At 39.1% G+C, this 21,306-nt stretch overlaps 1 protein-coding gene across 1 annotated transcript in view; it reads right to left on the bottom strand.

Annotated features, from left to right (window-relative positions):
- Positions 1-253: 253 nt before the first annotated feature.
- Positions 254-21,306, bottom strand: part of DECR1 (2,4-dienoyl-CoA reductase 1) — a 64,912-nt gene continuing 43,859 nt past the window's right edge. Inside the window, exons 7-10 of the mRNA XM_037802691.1 lie at positions 19,871-19,943; positions 1,045-1,191; positions 528-590; positions 254-427 (exon numbers count right to left, since the gene is read on the bottom strand). Coding sequence (XP_037658619.1) covers positions 368-427; positions 528-590; positions 1,045-1,191; positions 19,871-19,943 — 343 coding nt within the window. The 3' untranslated portion in view covers positions 254-367. The remainder of the gene's footprint in view (positions 428-527; positions 591-1,044; positions 1,192-19,870; positions 19,944-21,306) is intronic.

Genomic DNA, 21,306 nt, shown 5'->3' with positions numbered 1-21,306 from the left:
ATTCACAAGTTCAAGGAAAAGGAAATATTAACTGGAAAGGTAGAATCTGTTAAATTTAGTGTAGATACTCTAATTTCTTTCTTTTAGCCCTAGTACCATAGGCATGGTGCACTTCTTACCTCTATCAAAGTCCTCATACACTCCTCTCTTTCTATTTTTTTCATGTTTCTTGACAGGAAGATATCTCGTCTTATTTTTTGTTTTAATTACAATGTATACCATTAGGCCTGGCACATAATACACACTAGATAAATATTGATTAATTTAAAGTTTATTAGGCTTGAAAATACTTAAAAGATTATAAGGCAATTTGGATAATTTCTATTCACTGATACTTTTGTAACCATGGATACAGACCAAGGTGGTTCTAAGAGCCTTTTGTCTTCCTGATCAGTCCTTCTATGGTGTCCCACTGCTCCTTGGTGACCTGACACAAAGGAAAAAATCTATTTATTGTGGTTCTTGCATGTTTTTAAAGCTTAGTAACCTAGGTGCTATATTGTATTATATACACAAAATGGCATTACCTTCTTCAGACTGTTGAATTCCCCTGATATAAATGATTCCTCTCCACCATCAAATCTAATGACCTGATAAAATAAAGTGTGAAATAAACCCCCTTTTAAAAGTTTCTGAACCATTAGTCATTTCGCCGTCCTACTTGGATACAGTATCTCTTTAGTACTTTTAATCAAAGCCCAAATTTAAAAGACAAAACTAATGATTAAACCTGAATTGATTAGCTTCTGTTCAGAATCCTTGTCCACTATCTCCTCATGTTCAAATTCTAATCTTTAAACTTTAAGACATGTATACTATGGTAATTTATACTTAAAATCTATTATCAACAAATTAATTTCATAGGCTAAACCATACACACAGACATATACACATATATATGCACAATGTTTTGAAATTATTTACAGCTAAACAAATATTTTAAATTGTATTCACATTCAGAATTGGCAAGGTTGGTTCCACAATATGCCCCTGAGCCTTAAACCGCCCCCTCCCCCAAAACTCCAGGAAAGCAATAATGCTTACTGCTCCATTAATCCAAGAAGCAAAATCACTGCAAAGGAAAGCAGCAAGATTTGCAAGTTCTTCCACAGTTCCTATTCGACCACAGGGAATTCTTTCAATCACATCTTTCTGGAATGTTCCAGTTGGGTCAATACGGGTAAAAGCACCCTTAAAAATTAAAACAACAATTAAGTTGCATTTTTCTTTTCATGCAAGCCCCCTTGTACTTAAGGAATTAATTTGCATAAAATAGAATGCTATCATGGCAGCCTGTTCATGCGTTAAGCCTTGTAAGTAAAAAGGAATTTTACCAAATTCTTCAATATTCTCATTAGTTTAAAACAGGACATTTTAACAAACTTGAATTTAAAAATCACTCAAAATGTAATCTTTTTATCTTAGTTCCTTCATCTGTAAAATGAGGATACCTACTTCACAAAATTTCTGTAAATATGAAATGCGAAAATACATGTGAAAGTACTCTGAAATAATATAAGCTTAAGATGGTAGAAGTAATGGTACTTTTTTCATTTCATTTTGTAAATACAGAAAAATGACTCAAATAGGAAATCTTTAAGAAATCCTTTTCTTTTCCTTTTGTTTCAAAATAATAGGAAAGGAAGAAAACAAATATATAGGACTACTAAATTCAAGTAGGTCGTAGAGCAAGAAAAACCATACCTAAATTTGCCAATCCCTTCTGCTAATGATGTGGAAGACCAGAGAAGAAGAATGGATGTGTATTGATTAATAAAAGCAATTAGCCTTTTCTGTTCTAGTGGCTTGAAGTCTGGGTGACAATTTTTCTCAATAACACAGATATGAGACAGAGTAAGCATTAAGAGGCTCCTTGTGAGCCCTCCAGTTCTTCCTGGGCAAATATAAAGCTGCAGAGACAAATGGTAACAACTGGTTCCAATCTTGATTGTGTCTGTGGTTTGCTAGGAAGCTTCTGTAATTGTTTTCTTTCAATCTCTTTAAAACTAATAGACTAGTTATTTGTGAACAAATCATATCTCTACTGATAGACTATAAGCTCCTAGATAGTAAGCACTTTATTGCAAATGTTCTTGCGTCTTTCACAGTACCTTTGCACATAATAGGCATTCAACAAATATATGTTAAATTAATTAATTAAAATTGAGTGATCTTCCTAAGATATTAAGGCCCTAGAAAGAAGCTCCCCTGACTATGGAGTTATTTTCAGACAGTGCATAGCACAGAGTGACACCCCGAGTCATACATTTTAATATATGCTTGTGAGTTCTTTTTCCACTAATTTTATTAGACTCTATATTACTGAAGTGTCAGACAAACAAAATATTCAAGTTGCTCAGTTATATTTTCCACTTTCTACCCCTTTAAACTGTTAAATATAACCATTTCCATATTAATATGTAATACCCCAGAGCTACTTAAAACCCACATGCTGGCCCTCTCTCTCTGGCTAAGCCAACTTGAAAGGTGAAATCACTGCCTTCCCCCCTACGTGGGATCAGACACCCAGGGAAGTGAATCTCCCTGGCAACGTGGAATATGACTCCCGGGGAGGAATGTAGACCCAGCATCGTGGGATGGAGAACATCTTCTTGACCAAAAGGGGGATGTGAAAGGAAATGAAATAAGCTTCAGTGGCAGAGAGATTCCAAAAGGAGCCGAGAGGTCACTCTGGTGGGCACTCTTATGCACACTTTAGACAACCCTTTTCAGGTTCTAAAGAATTGGGGTAGCTGGTGGTGGATACCTGAAACTATCAAACTACAACCCAGAACCCATGAATCTCAAAGACAGTTGTATAAAAATGTAGCTTATTAGGGGTGACAATGGGATTGGGAAAGCCATAAGGACCACACTCCACTTTGTCTAGTTTATGGATGGATGAGTAGAAAAACAGGGGAAGGAAACAAACAGACAAAGGTACCCAGTGTTCTTTTTTACTTCAATTGCTCTTTTTCACTCTAATTATTATTCTTGTTATTTTTGTGTGTGTGCTAAAGAAGGTGTCAGGGATTGATTTAGGTGATGAATGTACAACTATGTAATGGTACTGTAAACAATCGAAAGTACGATTTGTTTTGTATGACTGCGTGGTATGTGAATATATCTCAATAAAATGAAGATTAAAAAAAAAAACCCACATGCTTCTTAGCATTATTTTCAAATGTATTTATACTACTGAAAGAAGTTATTGAACTTCAGCTGGATCTTCAAAGCTACATCTCAGTTTGGATTGTAAATTCTTGCTTTACTTGGATGGAAAAAAATATACATAGTAGTAAAGTTATTTGGAGTAATGGGAGAGAACAAAGAACATGTGAATATTCTGAGCAATATCTGCAACAGTGTTCTAACTAAGAGCTGCATAATTACGAGTGGCAATCAGCATTTGTGAGGATTATTGATCACAGATGAAATGTATGCCATCAGAAGGGTTTTTAATTATAGAGACATGGGAGTTAGAAAACATGCATAACTGAGTGTTTACAAGTGATAAAGGGACATCATCAACATGGCGAAGTAAACAGCTACTAAAAACTTCTCTCCAGAGATTCAACAAAATAAAGGAAGGGCAATTCTGAACTGTTTGAAACTCTGGAAGAGGATATAGACTGGAGAAGGACCCTGAAAATGCCAAGTTGAAGAAACAGAAGAAGTATCAGGTAGGAAATCTTCCATCCTGAACCAGCCAATCCCCTCCACTCCCCCTTACTCAGTCTTATGTGGGAAAGGCTCAGAATCAGCACATGGAACCCCTCCCACCACAGACACAGACTACAAAACCTCTCACAGCAGTGAGACATACTGCCACCGTTTGAAGACCCGGGGGACAGGGGAGGACATCTCAAGGCCCAGGTCAGTGAGGGACAAAGAGACTGATAAAACATGGACAGAAACAGTGTTTCCAGCCCTGGGTCTGAAAGCCCTACCCCTACCCTTGAGGGAAGCAGCAGCTGGTGGCCATTTCCTTGCTGGAGGGGAAGGCTGGTGTACTGGGTCAGCTGAGGGAGTACTTTGCACGATTTTGGGGCCCACATTGAGCCAGATTTTGGCTGGCAAAGTGAGAGCATAGGAATCCCACTGTTTTAGCTCATCTGTGTAGACACAGCTGTGCTCAGAGGCAAAGCAGTTTCTGAGGTCAATTAAGTTACTGAACAGTGCCATCTGCTGGACACTCCAGAAAGTGCAAAGGAATTGAAAAACTTTTTAAAAAGCTGCTCCAAACCCTTTCTTAAGATGACAGGAGCTGGTCTACATGCCCTATATGGAAACCCAGCCACGTTTGGGCTGAGAAATATAGAAGACCCAACTGTTAAAGTAGGACTCTAAAACAAACCCAAGTCTTGCTGGCTGGGGGAAAGCAGAACATCACTGGAAGCCAGCAGATTTGTATTACCACACACCGTGAACTTGCTGGGGTGCCCAGTGCCTACTCCCAACCCTGTGGCAGGCCGCGGTGGGTGCCTGATTTTGGGGGGAAGACTGGGGGTCAGAGCCAATCTGAAAACCGGCCATCAAGAGAAACAACAACAACAACAAAAAAGATAAAGATCAAAGATAACCAACAAGAAAATCCTAGAAAAAGAGAGAAAACAGCCTCCGAAATAAACTAATCAACAAAATCAGATGCCTAGACAGCAAAAAATCATGAGCCACACTAGGAAACATGAAGATACGGCCCAGTCAAAGAACAAACTAATACCTCAACTGAGATTCAAGAGTTGAAACAACTAATTAAAGATGTTCAAACAAATCTTCTAACCAAATCAATGAGTTGAAAGAAAATGTGACAAAAGAGAGGAAGGATATAAAGAAGACACCAGATGACCATAAGGAAGAATTCACAAACTTATGAACTTATGGCAATGAAGGGCACAATAGAAGAGAGGAAAAACACATGGAGACATACAACAGCAGACTTGGAGAGGCAGAAGAAAGGATCAGTGAACTAGAAGACAGGACATCTGAAATCCTACACACAAAGGAATAGATAGGGAAAAGAATGGAAAAATACAAGCAAGGTCTCAGGGAACTGAATGACAACATAAAGCACATGAATATATGTGTTACAGGTGTCCCAGAAGGAGAAGGGAAGGAAAAAAGGGCAGAAAGAATAATAGAGAAAATAATTAATGAAAATTTCCCAACTCTTAAGAAAGACATAAAATTACAAGTCCAAGAAGCGCAGCATACCCCAAACCAAATTGATCCAAATAGACCTACTCTAAGACACTTACCAATCAGATTTTCAGATGTCAAAGACAAAGGGAGAATTCTGAAAGCAGCAAGAGAAAAGCAATCCATTACGTATAAGGGAAGCTCAATAAGACTAAGTGCAGATCTCTCAGCAGAAACCATGGAGGCGAGAAGGCAGTGGTATGACATAGTTAAGATACTGAAAGAGAAAAACTGCCAACCAAGAATCCTGTGTCTGGCAAAACTGTCCTTCAAAAATGAGGGAGAGCTTAAAATATTTACAGATAAACAGACACTGAGAGAGAGTTCGTGAACAGGACACTTCCTCTACAAGAAATTCTAAAGGGAGTGCTACAGACAGGTAGGAAAAGACAGGAGAGAGAGGTTTGGAGAAGAGTGTAGAAATAAGATATCAAGAGATAGAAAAAGGGTACAGATCGGGCATTTGATGCTGAAGGAGTATATAATGTTCACGAAGACTGATTGTATAGACCCAGAAATGGATAGCACAATATTGTGTGATGGTAGCACAATATTGTAAGTACACTGAACAAAGATGACTGTGAGTATGGCTGAAAGAGGAAGGTTAGGGGGTATGACACCAGAAGGAAAGATAGAGGATAAAGACAGGAACTGTATAACTTAGTGAAACCTAGAATGGTCAATGATTGTGATTACATGTACAAATATAAGAATGTTTTTACATGTGGAAGAATAAATGAATGTCAGCTTTGCAAGGTGTTGAAAATGGGATGGTATTGGGGAAAAAATACAGTCAATGCAAACCAGAGTCTATAGTTAATAGTAACATTGTAATACACTTCCATTAATTGTAACAAAGGCAATATACCAAAGCTAAATGTCTGTAAAAGGGGGATAAATGGGAGAGGTATGGGATTCTTGGCATTGGTGGTGTTGTCTGAACTTTTTATTGTATCTTATTTTATTTTTTCTAGTCATCATTTTTTTTTTCTTTTTTCTTCTCTTCTTCTTTCTCTGCAGAAGAAATGGAAATGTCCTCATACAGATTGTGGTGATGAATGCATAACTGTGATTATGAAGGGAATGGTGTTCTAAAACTTCAACTTCAGTGTAAGATGAGAGGAAGAGATGTTTATTTGATGCAAAATCTATATTTTCTGTAGCATACTACATAACTGAACTTGTATGGTCAGTTTATTCAAACACTATAATTACATGGAAATTTAAGTAGGGAGTGAGATATCGTTGGCTTATACAGGTTAATGTGAAGCCCTGATACATTCCAGAGTAATTTGGGCACAGAATAAAAATGTATTTGCGAATCCCCCTTGAGGGACTGGGAAAAATTATGGAAATATTAAACTTCTTGGAGAACCTAAGATGGTGGCTAGGAGAGACAGGGCAAAAAAACACCTCTATGAAAAATACTAGATAAAAGCCAGAAAGTGACGTAGAACACCAGCTCCAGCGATGCACCAGCTGGAAAAGGTCTGCTAAATCCACACGGACTGTGCACTTGGTGAAACCGGGAGTCTGCATTCTAAAACGGGTGAGTAAGCCTGGTGAATGTCCGGCAGCCACACTGCAGTGTGGGGAAACCGTGGGTTGGCATTTGGAGGTGGACTAGTTCTTTTTTAAAAAACTCAAAAGCGGCTGCAGATACAGCAGCGAGAACCACACAGTGAAGCGTGGCAGAACGGGCTGTGCAAACGCCTCAATATCTGGCATGGAAGATAGCCTTTCGCACACCCACTGCTAATTGTCTTGGATCGAGGAAGGCAGAGGTGAGCCAAAAGGGGAAAATAACCACGCCCCTTGCAGCCATCTTCCTGGCAGGCTGGGAATGCTCCTGCCCACTGCTGGAGCCACAGCCCAGAGCTGTGCCAAAAAATCCAGTGTGACAGGAAGTGTTTCCAGCAGCACGTGCACACGCCACAATATCAGGTGTGGACAGTAGCCTTTCGTGCACCCACAGCTAACTGTCCTGGAGCTGGGAAGGTGGAGCTGTGCGAAAAGGGGGAAATTAACACACCCCATTCAGCCATCCTTACAGCAGGCTGGGAACACCCCTACATGGCCTGGTGGCCCAGAACTTCCCTTGAGGGACAGTGCACACTTGTGACATAGCACAGCCTTCCCTCAGCAGAGGCCCTAGAAGGGAAGGGCTTGGAAGAGGGACCCACTCAGAAATCCCAGGGACCATACACCAATACCAAGGACTTGTGGGTCAGCAGCAGAGACAATCTGTGGCGAGACTGAAATGCAGGTTTAGACTCTTACAACAGCCTTTAATCTCCAGGAACACCTAGGAGGTTTGATTATTAAAGCTGCCCTTCCTCCCTAAGCGCTCAGACACACACCCCACATTCAGGGTGGACAGCACCAACAACATACCCAAACTTTGCGCACCAATTGAACCCCACAAGAATCAGAACCCCACACACCACAAAGACAAATTTTGGGACAACTGACTTCAGGGGAATAGGTGACTTGTGGATGCCATCTGCTGGTTAGTTAGAGAAAGTGTACGCCACCAAGCTGTAGATCTGACAAATTATAGATAATTCTGTGAATAGTCCTACATATCCTAAAAGAACCCTATCAAGTAAAGCAAATGCCAAGAGGCCTGTGCCAGTTTGAATGTATTGTGTCCCCCAAATGCCATTATCTTTGTGGTCTTGTGGGACAGACGTTTTGGTGCTGGTTAGATTTGCTTGGAATGTGCCCCACCCAGCTATGGGTGTTGACTTTGGTGGGATACTCCCATGGAGGTGTGACCCCACCCATTCAGGGTGGGCCTTGATCAGTGGAGCCATATAAAACATGCTGACTCAAAGAGACTGAATGGAGTACAGCTGTGAGTGACGTTTTGAAGACGAACAAGCTTGCTAGAGAGGAACGTCCTGGGAGAAAGCCATTTTGAAACCAGAACTTTGGAGCAGACGCCAGCCACGTGCCTTCCCAGCTAAAAGAGGTTTTCCGGACGCCATCGGCCATCCTCCAGTGAAGGTACCCGATTACTGATGTGTTACCTTGGACACTTCATGGCCTTAAGACTGTAACTGTGTAGCCAAATAAACCCCCTTTTTATAAAAGCCAATCCATCTCTGGTGTTTTGCATTCGGCAGCATTAGCAAACTAGAACAGATTTTGGTACCAGAGAAGTGGGGTGCTTTTGCTGTTGAGTTTGCAAATACCAAACATGTTGGAACAGCTTTTTAAATGGATAAGGGGAAGTTTCCGGAAGAGTTGTGAGGAGCTTGATAGAAAAGGCCAAAACTGCTTTAAAGAGACTGTTTGTGGAAATATGGACTCTAAAGATACTTCTGATGAAGCCTTGAACAGAAATGATGAATATATTGTTGTAAACTGGAAGAAAGGTGATCCTTGTTTTAAAGTGGCAGAGAGTTTGGCAAAATTGAGTCCTAGAGTCAGACGGAAAAAAAAATTTGAAAGTGACAACCTGGAATACTTAGCTGAGGAGATCTCCAGACTACATGTAGAGGATATACTGTGGCTTCTCCTTGCAGCTTATAGTAAAATGAGAGCAGAGAGAGATAAACTTAGAACTGAACTCTTGGGTTCAAAGAAACCAGAAGCTGATGGCTTGGAAAATTATGAGTTTCCAGGGGGTGGAATCCCAGAAGCTACAGCCCAATGTGAGGATGTAACCAAACATGGAACCCAGCCACCATTTCAGTACAAGCCAAGATTGGAGATGGAATTATCCAGAAAGGATTTGTGGAGAGTCCTATTGTCTGATGGCTTTGACCCCTGTGTGCTTCATGCAAAGCCAATGGAATTTTTGCGAGATCTTTATAGACAGAGCCATTGCCGGTCTGGACTGGAGGAGACAGACAAGGAAAAAATTAAAGGAAAAATCTCTTCAAAGACAGAGCCATGGAGGTTGAGGTCTGGAGTCAGGAGGTCTCGGGCTGGGAGAGCGGAACAGCCCACACGCATGGAAAGGGTGAGTTTGCCCTGGAGGTCAAGGGAGGGCTTTCCACCTCGATGCTCTGGAGGAGTTTTGCCACCTCAGGTCCCAAAGAGGGTGGAGCACATTTCCAGGGAATTGGGAAGAGCCTGGCTGCCACCACACTGTTCTGAAGGGGTTGAGCGTGTGCCCCGGAGATGGAAGGGAATCCGGGAGCTGCCCCGATGTTTGAGGAGGGTGGGGCCGAGAAGGTGGTCTCCCCAATGTGTGGAAATGTTGGAGCACTCACCTAAACATTTGGAGAGGAAAGGGCTGCCAGAAAGGCCCTTAGGAAGGGTTAGACTCCCACTCTCTCAAGCCCCAAGGATGCAATGTCATTCTGTAAATGACTCTCAGACTTTGAAACCTAATGGAGTTTGTCCTGCAGGTTTTAGGAACTGTTTTGGTCCTGTTAACCCTGTTTTCCTTACTCTTTCTCCTTATGGCAATGGAAATGTTTATCCTATGAATGTCCCTCCTTTGTATATTGGAAGCATATAACTTGTTCTAAGTCCACAGATCCAAGCTAAAGGAAAAGTATGCCTTAGGATTGACCACGCCTATATTTGATTTTGATGGGATTTTGTACTTAACTTTTGTTACTGAAATGGTTTAAGTTTTTGTGATATTGTGATGAAACGAATATATTTTGTATTTGGAAAGATAATGTCACTTTGGGGTCCAGGGGGTGGAATGTGCCAGTTTGAATGTATTGTGTCCCCCAAATGCCATTATCTTTGTGGTCTTGTGGGACAGACGTTTTGGTGCTGGTTAGATTTGCTTGGAATGTGCCCCACCCAGCTGTGGGTGTTGACTTTGGTGGGATACTCCCATGGAGGTGTGACCCCACCCATTCAGGGTGGGCCTTGATCAGTGGAGCCATATAAAACATGCTGACTCAAAGAGACTGAATGGAGTACAGCTGTGAGTGACGTTTTGAAGACGAACAAGCTTGCTAGAGAGGAACGTCCTGGGAGAAAGCCATTTTGAAACCAGAACTTTGGAGCAGACGCCAGCCACGTGCCTTCCCAGCTAAAAGAGGTTTTCCGGACGCCATCGGCCATCCTCCAGTGAAGGTACCCGATTACTGATGTGTTACCTTGGACACTTCATGGCCTTAAGACTGTAACTGTGTAGCCAAATAAACCCCCTTTTTATAAAAGCCAATCCATCTCTGGTGTTTTGCATTCGGCAGCATTAGCAAACTAAGACAAGGCCAAAAACAACAGAAAATATGAAAAAACCAGACGATATGGATAACCCAAACCCAAACACCCAAATCAAAAGATCAGAGGAGGCACAGTACTTGGAGCAATTAATCAAAGAACTAAAGACAAACAATGAGAGCATGGCACAGGATATAAAGGACATGGAAAAGAGCATGGCACAGGATATAAAGGACATGAAGAAGATCCTAGAAGAGCACAGAGAAGAAAATGCAAGAGTAAATAAAAAAATAGATGATCTTATGGAAATAAAAGAAATTGCTGACCAATTAAAAAAGATTCTGGATACTCATAGTACAAGACTAGAGGAAGCTGAACAATGAATCAGCGACCTCAAGGACCACAGAATGAAAAACGAAAGAACAAAAGAAAGAATGGGGAAAAAATTAGAAAAAAATCGAAATGGACCTCAGGGATATGATAGATAAAATAAAACACCCAAATATAAGACCATTGGTGTCCCAGAAGGGGAAGAGAAGGGTAAAGGTCTAGAAAGAATATTCAAAGAAATTGTTGGGGAAAACTTCCCAAACCTTCTACAACATAAATACACAAAGCATAAATGCCCAGCGAACTCCAAATAGAATAAATTCAAACAAACCCATCCCAAGACATATTCTGATCAGACTGACAAATACTGAAGAGAAGGAGTAAATTCTGAAAACAGCAAGAGAAAAGCAATTCACCACATTCAAAGGAAACAACATAAGACTAAGTAGTGATATACAGCGGGCACCATGAGACAAGAAGGCAGTGGCATGACATATTTAAAATGCTGAGAGAGAAAAATTTCCAAACAAGAATACTTTATCCAGCAAAGCTCTCCTTCAAATTTGAGGGACAGCTTTAATTTTTCACAAACAAATGTTGAGAGATTTTGCTAATAAAAGACCTGCCCTACTTCAGATACTAAAGGGACCCCTACTGACAGAGAAACAAAGAAAGGAGAAATATAGAGAAAAGTTCAGTACTAAAGAGATTCAATATTGGTTCATTAAAGGACAATAAGAAAGAGAGAGGGGAAAAATATATCTGACAAACATAAACCAAAGGATAGGGTGACTGATTCATGAAATGCCTTCACAGTAATAATGTTGAATGTAAATGGATTAAACTCCCCAATTAAAAGATACAGATTGGCAAAATGGATAAAAAAATATGAGCCATCAATATGTTGCATGCAAGAAACTCATTGTAGACACAGGGACACAAAGAAATTGAAAGTGAAAGGATGGAAAAATTATTTCATGCAAGCTACAGCCAAAAGAAAGCAGGAGTAGCAATACTAATCTCAGATAAAATAGACTTTAAAGGCAAGGATGTTATGAGAGACAAAGAAGGCCACTACATATACTAAAAGGGGCAATTCAACAAGAAGAAATAACAATCATAAATGTTTATGCACCCAATCTTGGTGCCACAAAATACATGAGAGAAACACTGGCAAAACTAAAGGAAGCAAGGGATGTTTCCACAATAATTCAGGGAGACTTCAACACATCACTTTCTCCTATAGAGAGATCAACCAGACAGAAGACCAATAAGGAAACTGAAAACCTAAACAGTCTGATAAATGAATTTGATTTAACAGACATACATAGAACATTACATCCCAAATCACCAGGATACACATTCTTCTCTTGTAATCATGGAACTTTCTCCAGAATAGACCATATGCTAGAATATAAAACAAGCCTCAATAAATTTAGAAAAACTGAAATTATTCCAACCACATTCTCTGACCACAATGGAATACAATTAGAAGTCAATAACCATCAGAGACTTAGAAAATTCACAAACACCTGGAGGTTAAAAATGAGGGGGAGATGAAAACATTCCTGGATAATCAAAAGCTGAGGTACTTCATCACCAGTAGATCAATCCTACAAGAAATGCTAAAGAGAATTGTGCAGGTTGAAAGGAAGGGACACTAAACAATTGACTGAAACCATATGAAGAAATTAAGACTTCCAGTAAAGACCACACAGTAAATATAAATACCAATACTATTGTATTTTTGATTTGTAACTCCACTATTTACTTCCTACAGGATCTAAAATACATGAAGTGAGTTACTCCTCCAGGAAAGTAGGTAGAAAGCCAGGAACTGCGTGGACTGGACACCACAGAGCAATCTGACTTTGGGCATACTTCATACAACACTCATGAAAACGTGGAACTGCTGAGATCAGCGAAATCTATAGACTGAGACCAGACACCAGAGAATCTGAGACCAGCCAGCCCAGCAGAGAGGAGACAGGCATAGAAAAAAAACAACACGAAAAACTCCAAAATAAAAGCGGAGGATTTTTGGAGTTCTGGTGAACACAGAAAGGGGAAGGGCCCTGAGGCGCATATGCAAATCCCGAAGAAAAGCTGATCTCTCTGCCCTGTGGACCTTTCCTTAATGGCCCTGGTTGCTTTGTCTCTTAGCATTTCAATAACCCATTAGATCTCTGAGGAGGGCCCTTTTTTTTTGTTTTGTTTTGTTTTTTAATCCTTTTTTCTTTTTCTAAAACAATTACTCTAAGAAGCCCAATACAGAAAGCTTCAAAGACTTGCTAATTGGGCAGGTCAAGTCAAGAACAGAACTAGGAGAGCTCTGAGACAAAACGCAATAATCCAGTGGCTGAGAAAATTCACTAAACACCACAACTTCCCAAGAAAAGGGGGGTGTCCGCTCACAGCCATCATCCTGGTGGACAGGAAACACTCCTACCCATCGCCAGCCCCATAGCCCAGAACTGCCCCAGACAACCCAGTGTGACAGAAGTGCTTCAAATAACAGGCACACACCACAAAACTGGGCGTGGACATTAGCCTTCCCTGCAACCTCAGCTGATTGTCCCAGAGTTGGGAAGGTAGAGCAGTGTGAATTAACAAAGCCCCATTCAGCCATCATTTCAGCAGACTGGGAGCCTCCCTACACAGCCCAGCAGCCCAGAACTGCCCTGGGGGGACGGCACTCACCTGTGACATAGCACAGTCATCCCTCAACAGAGGACCCGGGGTGCACGGCCTGGAAGAGGGGCCCACTTGCAAGTCTCAGGAGCCATACACCAATACCAAGGACTTGTGGGTCAGTGGCAGAGACAAACTGTGGCAGGACTGAACTGAAGGATTAGACTATTTCAGCAGCTTTAAAACTCTAGGATCACCAGGGAGATTTGATTGTTAGAGCCACCCCCCCCTCCCTGACTGCCCAGAAACACGCCCCATATACAGGGCAGGCAACACCAACTACACACGCAAGCTTGGTACACCAATTGGACCCCACAAGACTCACTCCCCCACTCACCAAAAAGGCTAAGCAGGGGAGAACTGGCTTGTGGAGAACAGGTGGCTCGTGGATGCCACCTGCTGGTTAGTTAGAGAAAGTGTACTCCACGAAGCTGTAGATCTGATAAATTAGAGATAAGGACTTCAATTGGTCTACAAATCCTAAAAGAACCCTATCAAGTTCAGCAAATGCCACGAGGCCAAAAACAACAGAAAATTATAAAGCATATGAAAAAACCAGACGATATGGATAACCCAAGCCCAAGCACCCAAATCAAAAGACCAGAAGAGACACAGCACCTAGAGCAGCTACTCAAAGAACTAAAGATGAACAATGAGACCATAGTACGGGAGATAAAGGAAATCAAGAAGACCCTAGAAGAGCATAAAGAAGACATTGCAAGACTCAATAAAAAAATGGATGATCTTATGGAAATTAAAGAAACTGTTGACCAAATTAAAAAGATTCTGGACACTCATAGCACAAGACTAGAGGAAGTTGAACAACGAATCAGTGACCTGGAAGATGACAGAATGGAAAATGAAAGCATAAAAGAAAGAATGGGGAAAAAAATTGAAAAAATCGAAATGGACCTCAGGGATATGATAGATAATATGAAACGTCCAAATATAAGACTCATTGGTGTCCCAGAAGGGGAAGAAAAGGGTAAAGGTCTAGGAAGAGTATTCAAAGAAATTGTTGGGGAAAACTTCCCAAATCTTCTAAACAACATAAATACACAAATCATAAATGCTCAGCGAACTCCAAATAGAATAAATCCAAATAAACCCACTCCGAGACATATACTGATCACACTATCAAACACAGAAGAGAAGGAGCAAGTTCTGAAAGCAGCAAGAGAAAAGCAATTCATCACATACAAAGGAAACAGCATAAGACTAAGTAGTGACTACTCAGCAGCCACCATGGAGGTGAGAAGGCAGTGGCACGATATATTTAAAATTCTGAGTGAGAAAAATTTCCAGCCAAGAATACTTTATCCAGCAAAGCTCTCCTTCAAATTTGAGGGAGAGCTTAAATTTTTCACAGACAAACAAATGCTGAGAGAATTTGCTAACAAGAGACCTGCCCTACTGGAGATACTCAAGGGAGCCCTACAGACAGAGAAACAAAGAAAGGACAGAGAGACATGGAGAAAGGTTCAGTACTAAAGAGATTCGGTATGGGTACAATAAAGGATATTAATAGACAGAGGGGAAAAATATGACAAACATAAACCAAAGGATAAGATGGCCGATTCAAGAAATGCCTTCACGGTTATAACGTTGAATGTAAATGGATTAAACTCCCCAATTAAAAGATATAGATTCGCAGAATGGATCAAAAAAAATGAACCATCAATATGTTGCATACAAGAGACTCATCTTAGACACAGGGACACAAAGAAACTGAAAGTGAAAGGATGGAAAAAAATATTTCATGCAAGCTACAGCCAAAAGAAAGCAGGTGTAGCAATATTAATCTCAGATAAAATAGACTTCAAATGCAGGGATGTTTTGAGAGACAAAGAAGGCCACTACATACTAATAAAAGGGGCAATTCAGCAAGAAGAAATAACAATCGTAAATGTCTATGCACCCAACCAAGGTGCCACAAAATACATGAGAGAAACACTGGCAAAACTAAAGGAAGCAATTGATGTTTCCACAATAATTGTGGGAGACTTCAACACATCACTCTCTCCTATAGACAGATCAACCAGACAGAAGACCAATAAGGAAATTGAAAACCTAAACAATCTGATAAATGAATTAGATTTAACAGACATCTACAGGACATTACATCCCAAATCACCAGGATACACATACTTTTCTAGTGCTCACGGAACTTTCTCCAGAATAGATCATATGCTGGGACATAAAACAAGCCTCAATAAATTTAAAAAGATTGAAATTATTCAAAGCACATTCTCTGACCACAATGGAATACAATTAGAAGTCAATAACCATCAGAGACTTAGAAAATTCACAAATACCTGGAGGTTAAACAACACACTCCTAAACAATCAGTGGGTTAAAGAAGAAATAGCAAGAGAAATTGCTAAATATATAGAGACGAATGAAAATGAGAACACAACATACCAAAACCTATGGGATGCAGCAAAACCAGTGCTAAGGGGGAAATTTATAGCACTAAACGCATATATTAAAAAGGAAGAAAGAGCCAAAATCAAAGAACTAATGGATCAACTGAAGAAGCTAGAAAATGAACAGCAAACCAATCCTAAACCAAGTACAAGAAAAGAAATAACAAGGATTAAAGCAGAAATAAATGACATAGAGAACAAAAAAACATTAGAGAGGATAAATATCACCAAAAGTTGCTTCTTTGAGAAGATCAACAAGATTGACAAGCCCCTAGCTAGACTGACAAAATCAAAAAGAGAGAAGACCCATATAAACAAAATAATGAATGAAAAAGGTGACATAACTGCAGATCCTGAAGAAATTAAAAAAATTATAAGAGGATACTATGAACAACTGTATGGCAACAAACTGGATAATGTAGAGGAAATGGACAATTTCCTGGAAACATATGAACAACCTAGACTGACCAGAGAAGAAATAAAAGACCTCAACCAACCCATCACAAGCAAAGAGATCCAATCAGTCATCAAAAATCTTCCCACAAATAAATGCCCAGGGCCAGATGGCTTCACAGGGGAATTCTACAAAACTTTCCAGAAAGAACTGACACCAATCTTACTCAAACTCTTTCGAAACATTGAAGACAATGGGACACTACCTAACTCATTTTATGAAGCTAACATCAATCTAATACCAAAACCAGGCAAAGATGTTACAAAAAAGGAAAACTACCGGCCAATCTCCCTAATGAATATAGATGCAAAAATCCTCAACAAAATACTTGCAAATCGAATCCAAAGACACATTAAAAAAATCATACACCATGACCAAGTGGGGTTTATTCCAGGCATGCAAGGATGGTTCAACATAAGAAAATCAATCAATGTATTACAACACATTAACAAGTCAAAAGGGAAAAATCAATTGATCATCTCAATAGATGCTGAAAAAGCATTTGACAAAATCCAACATCCCTTTTTGATAAAAACACTTCAAAAGGTAGGAATTGAAGGAAACTTCCTCAACATGATAAAGAGCATATATGAAAAACCCACAGCCAGCATAGTACTCAATGGAGAGAGACTGAAAGCCTTCCCTCTAAGATCAGGAACAAGACAAGGATGCCCGCTATCACCACTGTTATTCAACATTGTGCTGGAAGTGCTAGCCAGGGCAATCCGGCAAGACAAAGAAATAAAAGGCATCCAAATTGGAAAAGAAGAAGTAAAACTGTCATTGTTTGCAGATGATATGATCTTATATCTAGAAAACCCTGAGAAATCGACGATACAGCTACTAGAGCTAATAAACAAATTTAGCAAAGTAGCGGGATACAAGGTTAATGCACATAAGTCAGTAATGTTTCTATATGCTAGAAATGAACAAACTGAAGAGACACTCAAGAAAAAGATACCATTTTCAATAGCAACTAAAAAAATCAAGTACCTAGGAATAAACTTAACCAAAGATGTAAAAGACCTATACAAAGAAAACTACATAACTCTACTAAAAGAAATAGAAGGGGACCTTAAAAGATGGAAAAATATTCCATGTTCATGGATAGGAAGACTAAATGTCATTAAGATGTCAATTCTACCCAAACTCATCTACAGATTCAATGCAATCCCAATCAAAATTCCAACAACCTACTTTGCAGACTTGGAAAAGCTAGTTATCAAATTTATTTGGAAAGGGAAGATGCCTCGAATTGCTAAAGACACTCTAAAAAAGAAAAACAAAGCAGGAGGACTTACACTCCCTGACTTTGAAGCTTATTATAAAGCCACAGTTGCCAAAACAGCATGGTACTGGCACAAAGATAGACATATAGATCAATGGAATTGAATTGAGAATTCGGAGATAGACCCTCAGATCTATGGCCGACTGATCTTTGATAAGGCTCCCAAAGTCACTGAACTGAGTCATAATGGTCTTTTCAATAAATGGGGCTGGGAGAGTTGGATATCCATATCCAAAAGAATGAAAGAGGACCCCTACCTCACCCCCTACACAAAAATTAACTCAAAATGGACCAAAGATCTCAATATAAAAGAAAGTACCATAAAACTCCTAGAAGATAATGTAGGAAAACATCTTCAAGACCTTGTATTAGGCGGCCACTTCCTAGACTTTACACCCAAAGCACAAGCAACAAAAGAGAAAATAGATAAATGGGAACTCCTCAAGCTTAAAAGTTTCTGCACCTCAAAGGAATTTCTCAAAAAGGTAAAGAGGCAGCCAACTCAATGGGAAAAAAATTTTGGAAACCATGTATCTGACAAAAGACTGATGTCTTGCATATATAAAGAAATCCTACAACTCAATGACAATAGTACAGACAGCCCAATTATAAAATGGGCAAAAGATATGAAAAGACAGTTCTCTGAAGAGGAAATACAAATGGCCAAGAAACACATGAAAAAATGTTCAGCTTCACTAGCTATTAGAGAGATGCAAATTAAGACCACAATGAGATACCATCTAACACCGATTAGAATGGCTGCCATTAAACAAACAGGATACTACAAATGCTGGAGGGGATGTGGAGAAATTGGAACTCTTATTCATTGTTGGTGGGACTGTATAATGGTTCAGCCACTCTGGAAGTCAGTCTGGCAGTTCCTTAGAAAACTAGATATAGAGTTACCATTCGATCCAGCGTAGACTGTACTTTTAAATGGACTAAATTCATAAGATTTTTTTTTCATTAATATAGAAAAGTCTGTTTTGGAGTTACCTATCCTACAATAAAAGCTTTCTAGGCCCAGAAAAAAAAAAATAATAATAAATAAATAAATAAATAAAATAAAATACATGAAGTGTAATGATAAAAAAAATGTCTCCACCTGGGGCTTTACCACTATTCTCACAAGCATCAGGGATTACCAATTTAGAAGGCCAAGCCCTTGATCTTGGGCCTTGCCCTTATGAAGCTTGTTACTGCAAAGAACAGGTTAAATCTACTTACAGCTGTGCCTAAGAGTCACCCTCAGAGAACCTCTTTTGTTGCTCAGATGTGGCCTCTCTCTCTAAGCCAACTCTACAGGTTAACTCACTGCCCTCCCCCCTACATGGGACATGACTCCCGGGGATGAGCCTGGACCCAGCATTGAGGGATTAAAGAAGCCACCTTGACCAAACGGGGGAAGAGAAATGAAACAATGAGTTTCAGTGGCTGAGAGATTTCAAATGGAGTTGAGAGACTATTCTGGAGGTTATTCTTATGTGTTATATAGATATCCCTTTTCAGTTTTTAGTGTACTGGAATAGCTAGAAGGAAATAGCTAAAACTGTTGAACTGCAACCCAGTAGCCTTGATTCTTGAAGAAGATTGTATGACAATGTAGCTTATATTGTGTGACTGTGTGATTATGAAAACCTTGTGGCTCACTCTCCCTTTAGCCAGTGTATGGACAGATGAGTAGAAAAATGGGGACAAAAAGTAAATGAATAATAAGGAGAGATGGGGGGGATGGGATGTTTTGGATCTTATTTACCTTAATTTTTTATTCTTTTTTTTTTTTTGCGGTAATGAAAATGTTCAAAGATTAATTGTGGTGATGAATTCAAAACTATATAATGGTATTGTGAACAACTGATTGTATATTTTGGATGATTGTATGATATGTGAATACATCTCAATTGAATTTAAAAAAAATGAAAAGGCACAGATATGAGTCACAGCAAATGTTACCTATTGCAAGACCAGGCCTGTATAATAAATTTCCAGAGCATCTCTTAAAAGAAAAAAAAAAAAAAGCATTTCCATGATTTAAAAAAAGAATGTCAGTCAAAGTAGGAGTCTTTAAAATATGATGAAAATTAAGAAATATAGGGTAATAGATCACTGAAACAAATAGGAAAAAAAAGCCAAAATTGATAACATGAAAGATCCAAGATTAAGACATTGAAATAGATCTTATCAAGAAGAAATTGCATAGCTGCTATATTCCTGTCTCCTCCTTGTTTCTTATATTAAATAATGATGGCCCTAGACAGTTCTTCACACAACCATCAGAATATATCTATCACTGTTTCATTCCTTAATCATTCCCAATGTGACAATAAGCAAATTGAAGCTTACTTTGGTTTTTATGAGCCCCGGTTGAATCACATTGAATCGCATTCCATATTTACCCCATTCGGCTGCAAGAGACCTAAAAATTAAAATAAACAACACAGATTCTAAAATATTATACCATATATTAAAAATAACAACAACCAACACAGTCACTGTATGCTTCCTAGGTGCCAGACACTGCAACTCCAATAGGCAGGACCTATTATTATCCTCATGTTACAGTAAGGAGACTGAGGCTCAGAGAGTTCAAATCATTTGTACAGGGTCACATGGCTAGTGAGTCAAACTCAAGCTCCAGAGTTTATACATTTAGTCACTATACTATATAACCTACTATTCATATTTTAATGTCCTTAATCCATATGTTATATAAGCTACAATTTACATTTTAGAAATAAGTCTGATATCAATATACATTTTTAGAATATTCCTTAATTAACATAAAAAAGTGAGAGACTCATATCCCTTCAGAAAAGTTTTCTACTTACAAAGTTCAACATAACTTTACTTATAGCCTTGTACATTGGATTACAATGTCCACAACATCACAAGTGCTTTAATTGAGGAAGAAATGGATTGCAGAGGTTTAAAACATTAACCACAGTCATATTTAACTAGGCTTTAATGCAACTGTTGAATTGAGCTTGAAATAAAATAAGAATCTAACAAAATCTTGCTAAATGAGCTGAAGCAAAATATAACACTAAAAGCAAACATAGAACCTTGAATCAATCTGTTTTTTTTTTACTTTTTTGAATTCAATTTTATTGAGATATATTCACAAATCATACATTCATAGTGTACAATTATCCACAGTACCATTATATAGTTTCTGCATTCATCACCATAATCAATTTTTGAACATTTTCATTACCACACACACACACACAAGGAGTAAGAATAAAATTAAAGTAAAAAAGAACCCTCAAAACATCCCATAAACCCCATCCCTTCCTATTATTCATTTACTTTTTTTTTCCTACTCATCTGTCCATATACTGGATAAAGAGAGTGGGAGCCACAAGGTTTTCACAATCACACGGTCACACAGTGTAAGCTATATAATTATACAATCATCTTCAAGAATCAAGGCTACTGGGTCTCAGTTCAACAGTTTCAGATATTTTCTTTTAGCTATTCCAATATACTAAAAACTAAAAAGGGATATCGATGTAATGCATAAGAATAACCTCCAGAATGATATCCCGACTCTATTTGAAATTTCTTAACCACTGAAACTTGATTGTTTCCTTTCTCTTCCCCCTTTTGGTCCAAGGAGGCTCATCCTTGTGAGTCATGTTCCAAGTTGCCAGGGAGATTTACACCCCTAAGATTCATGTCCATGCAAGGTGGAGTAGTCCATTTACTTTTTTTTTTTTTTTTAATCTTCATTTTATTGAACATACCATGCAGTCATACAAAACAAATCGTACATTCGA

This window comes from Choloepus didactylus, chromosome 14, assembly GCF_015220235.1.
Source record: "Choloepus didactylus isolate mChoDid1 chromosome 14, mChoDid1.pri, whole genome shotgun sequence".
Classification (NCBI taxonomy): domain Eukaryota; kingdom Metazoa; phylum Chordata; class Mammalia; order Pilosa; family Megalonychidae; genus Choloepus; species Choloepus didactylus.
Note: the sequence above shows the minus strand (reverse complement) of the source record. Positions and strands in the feature narration are given on the sequence as shown.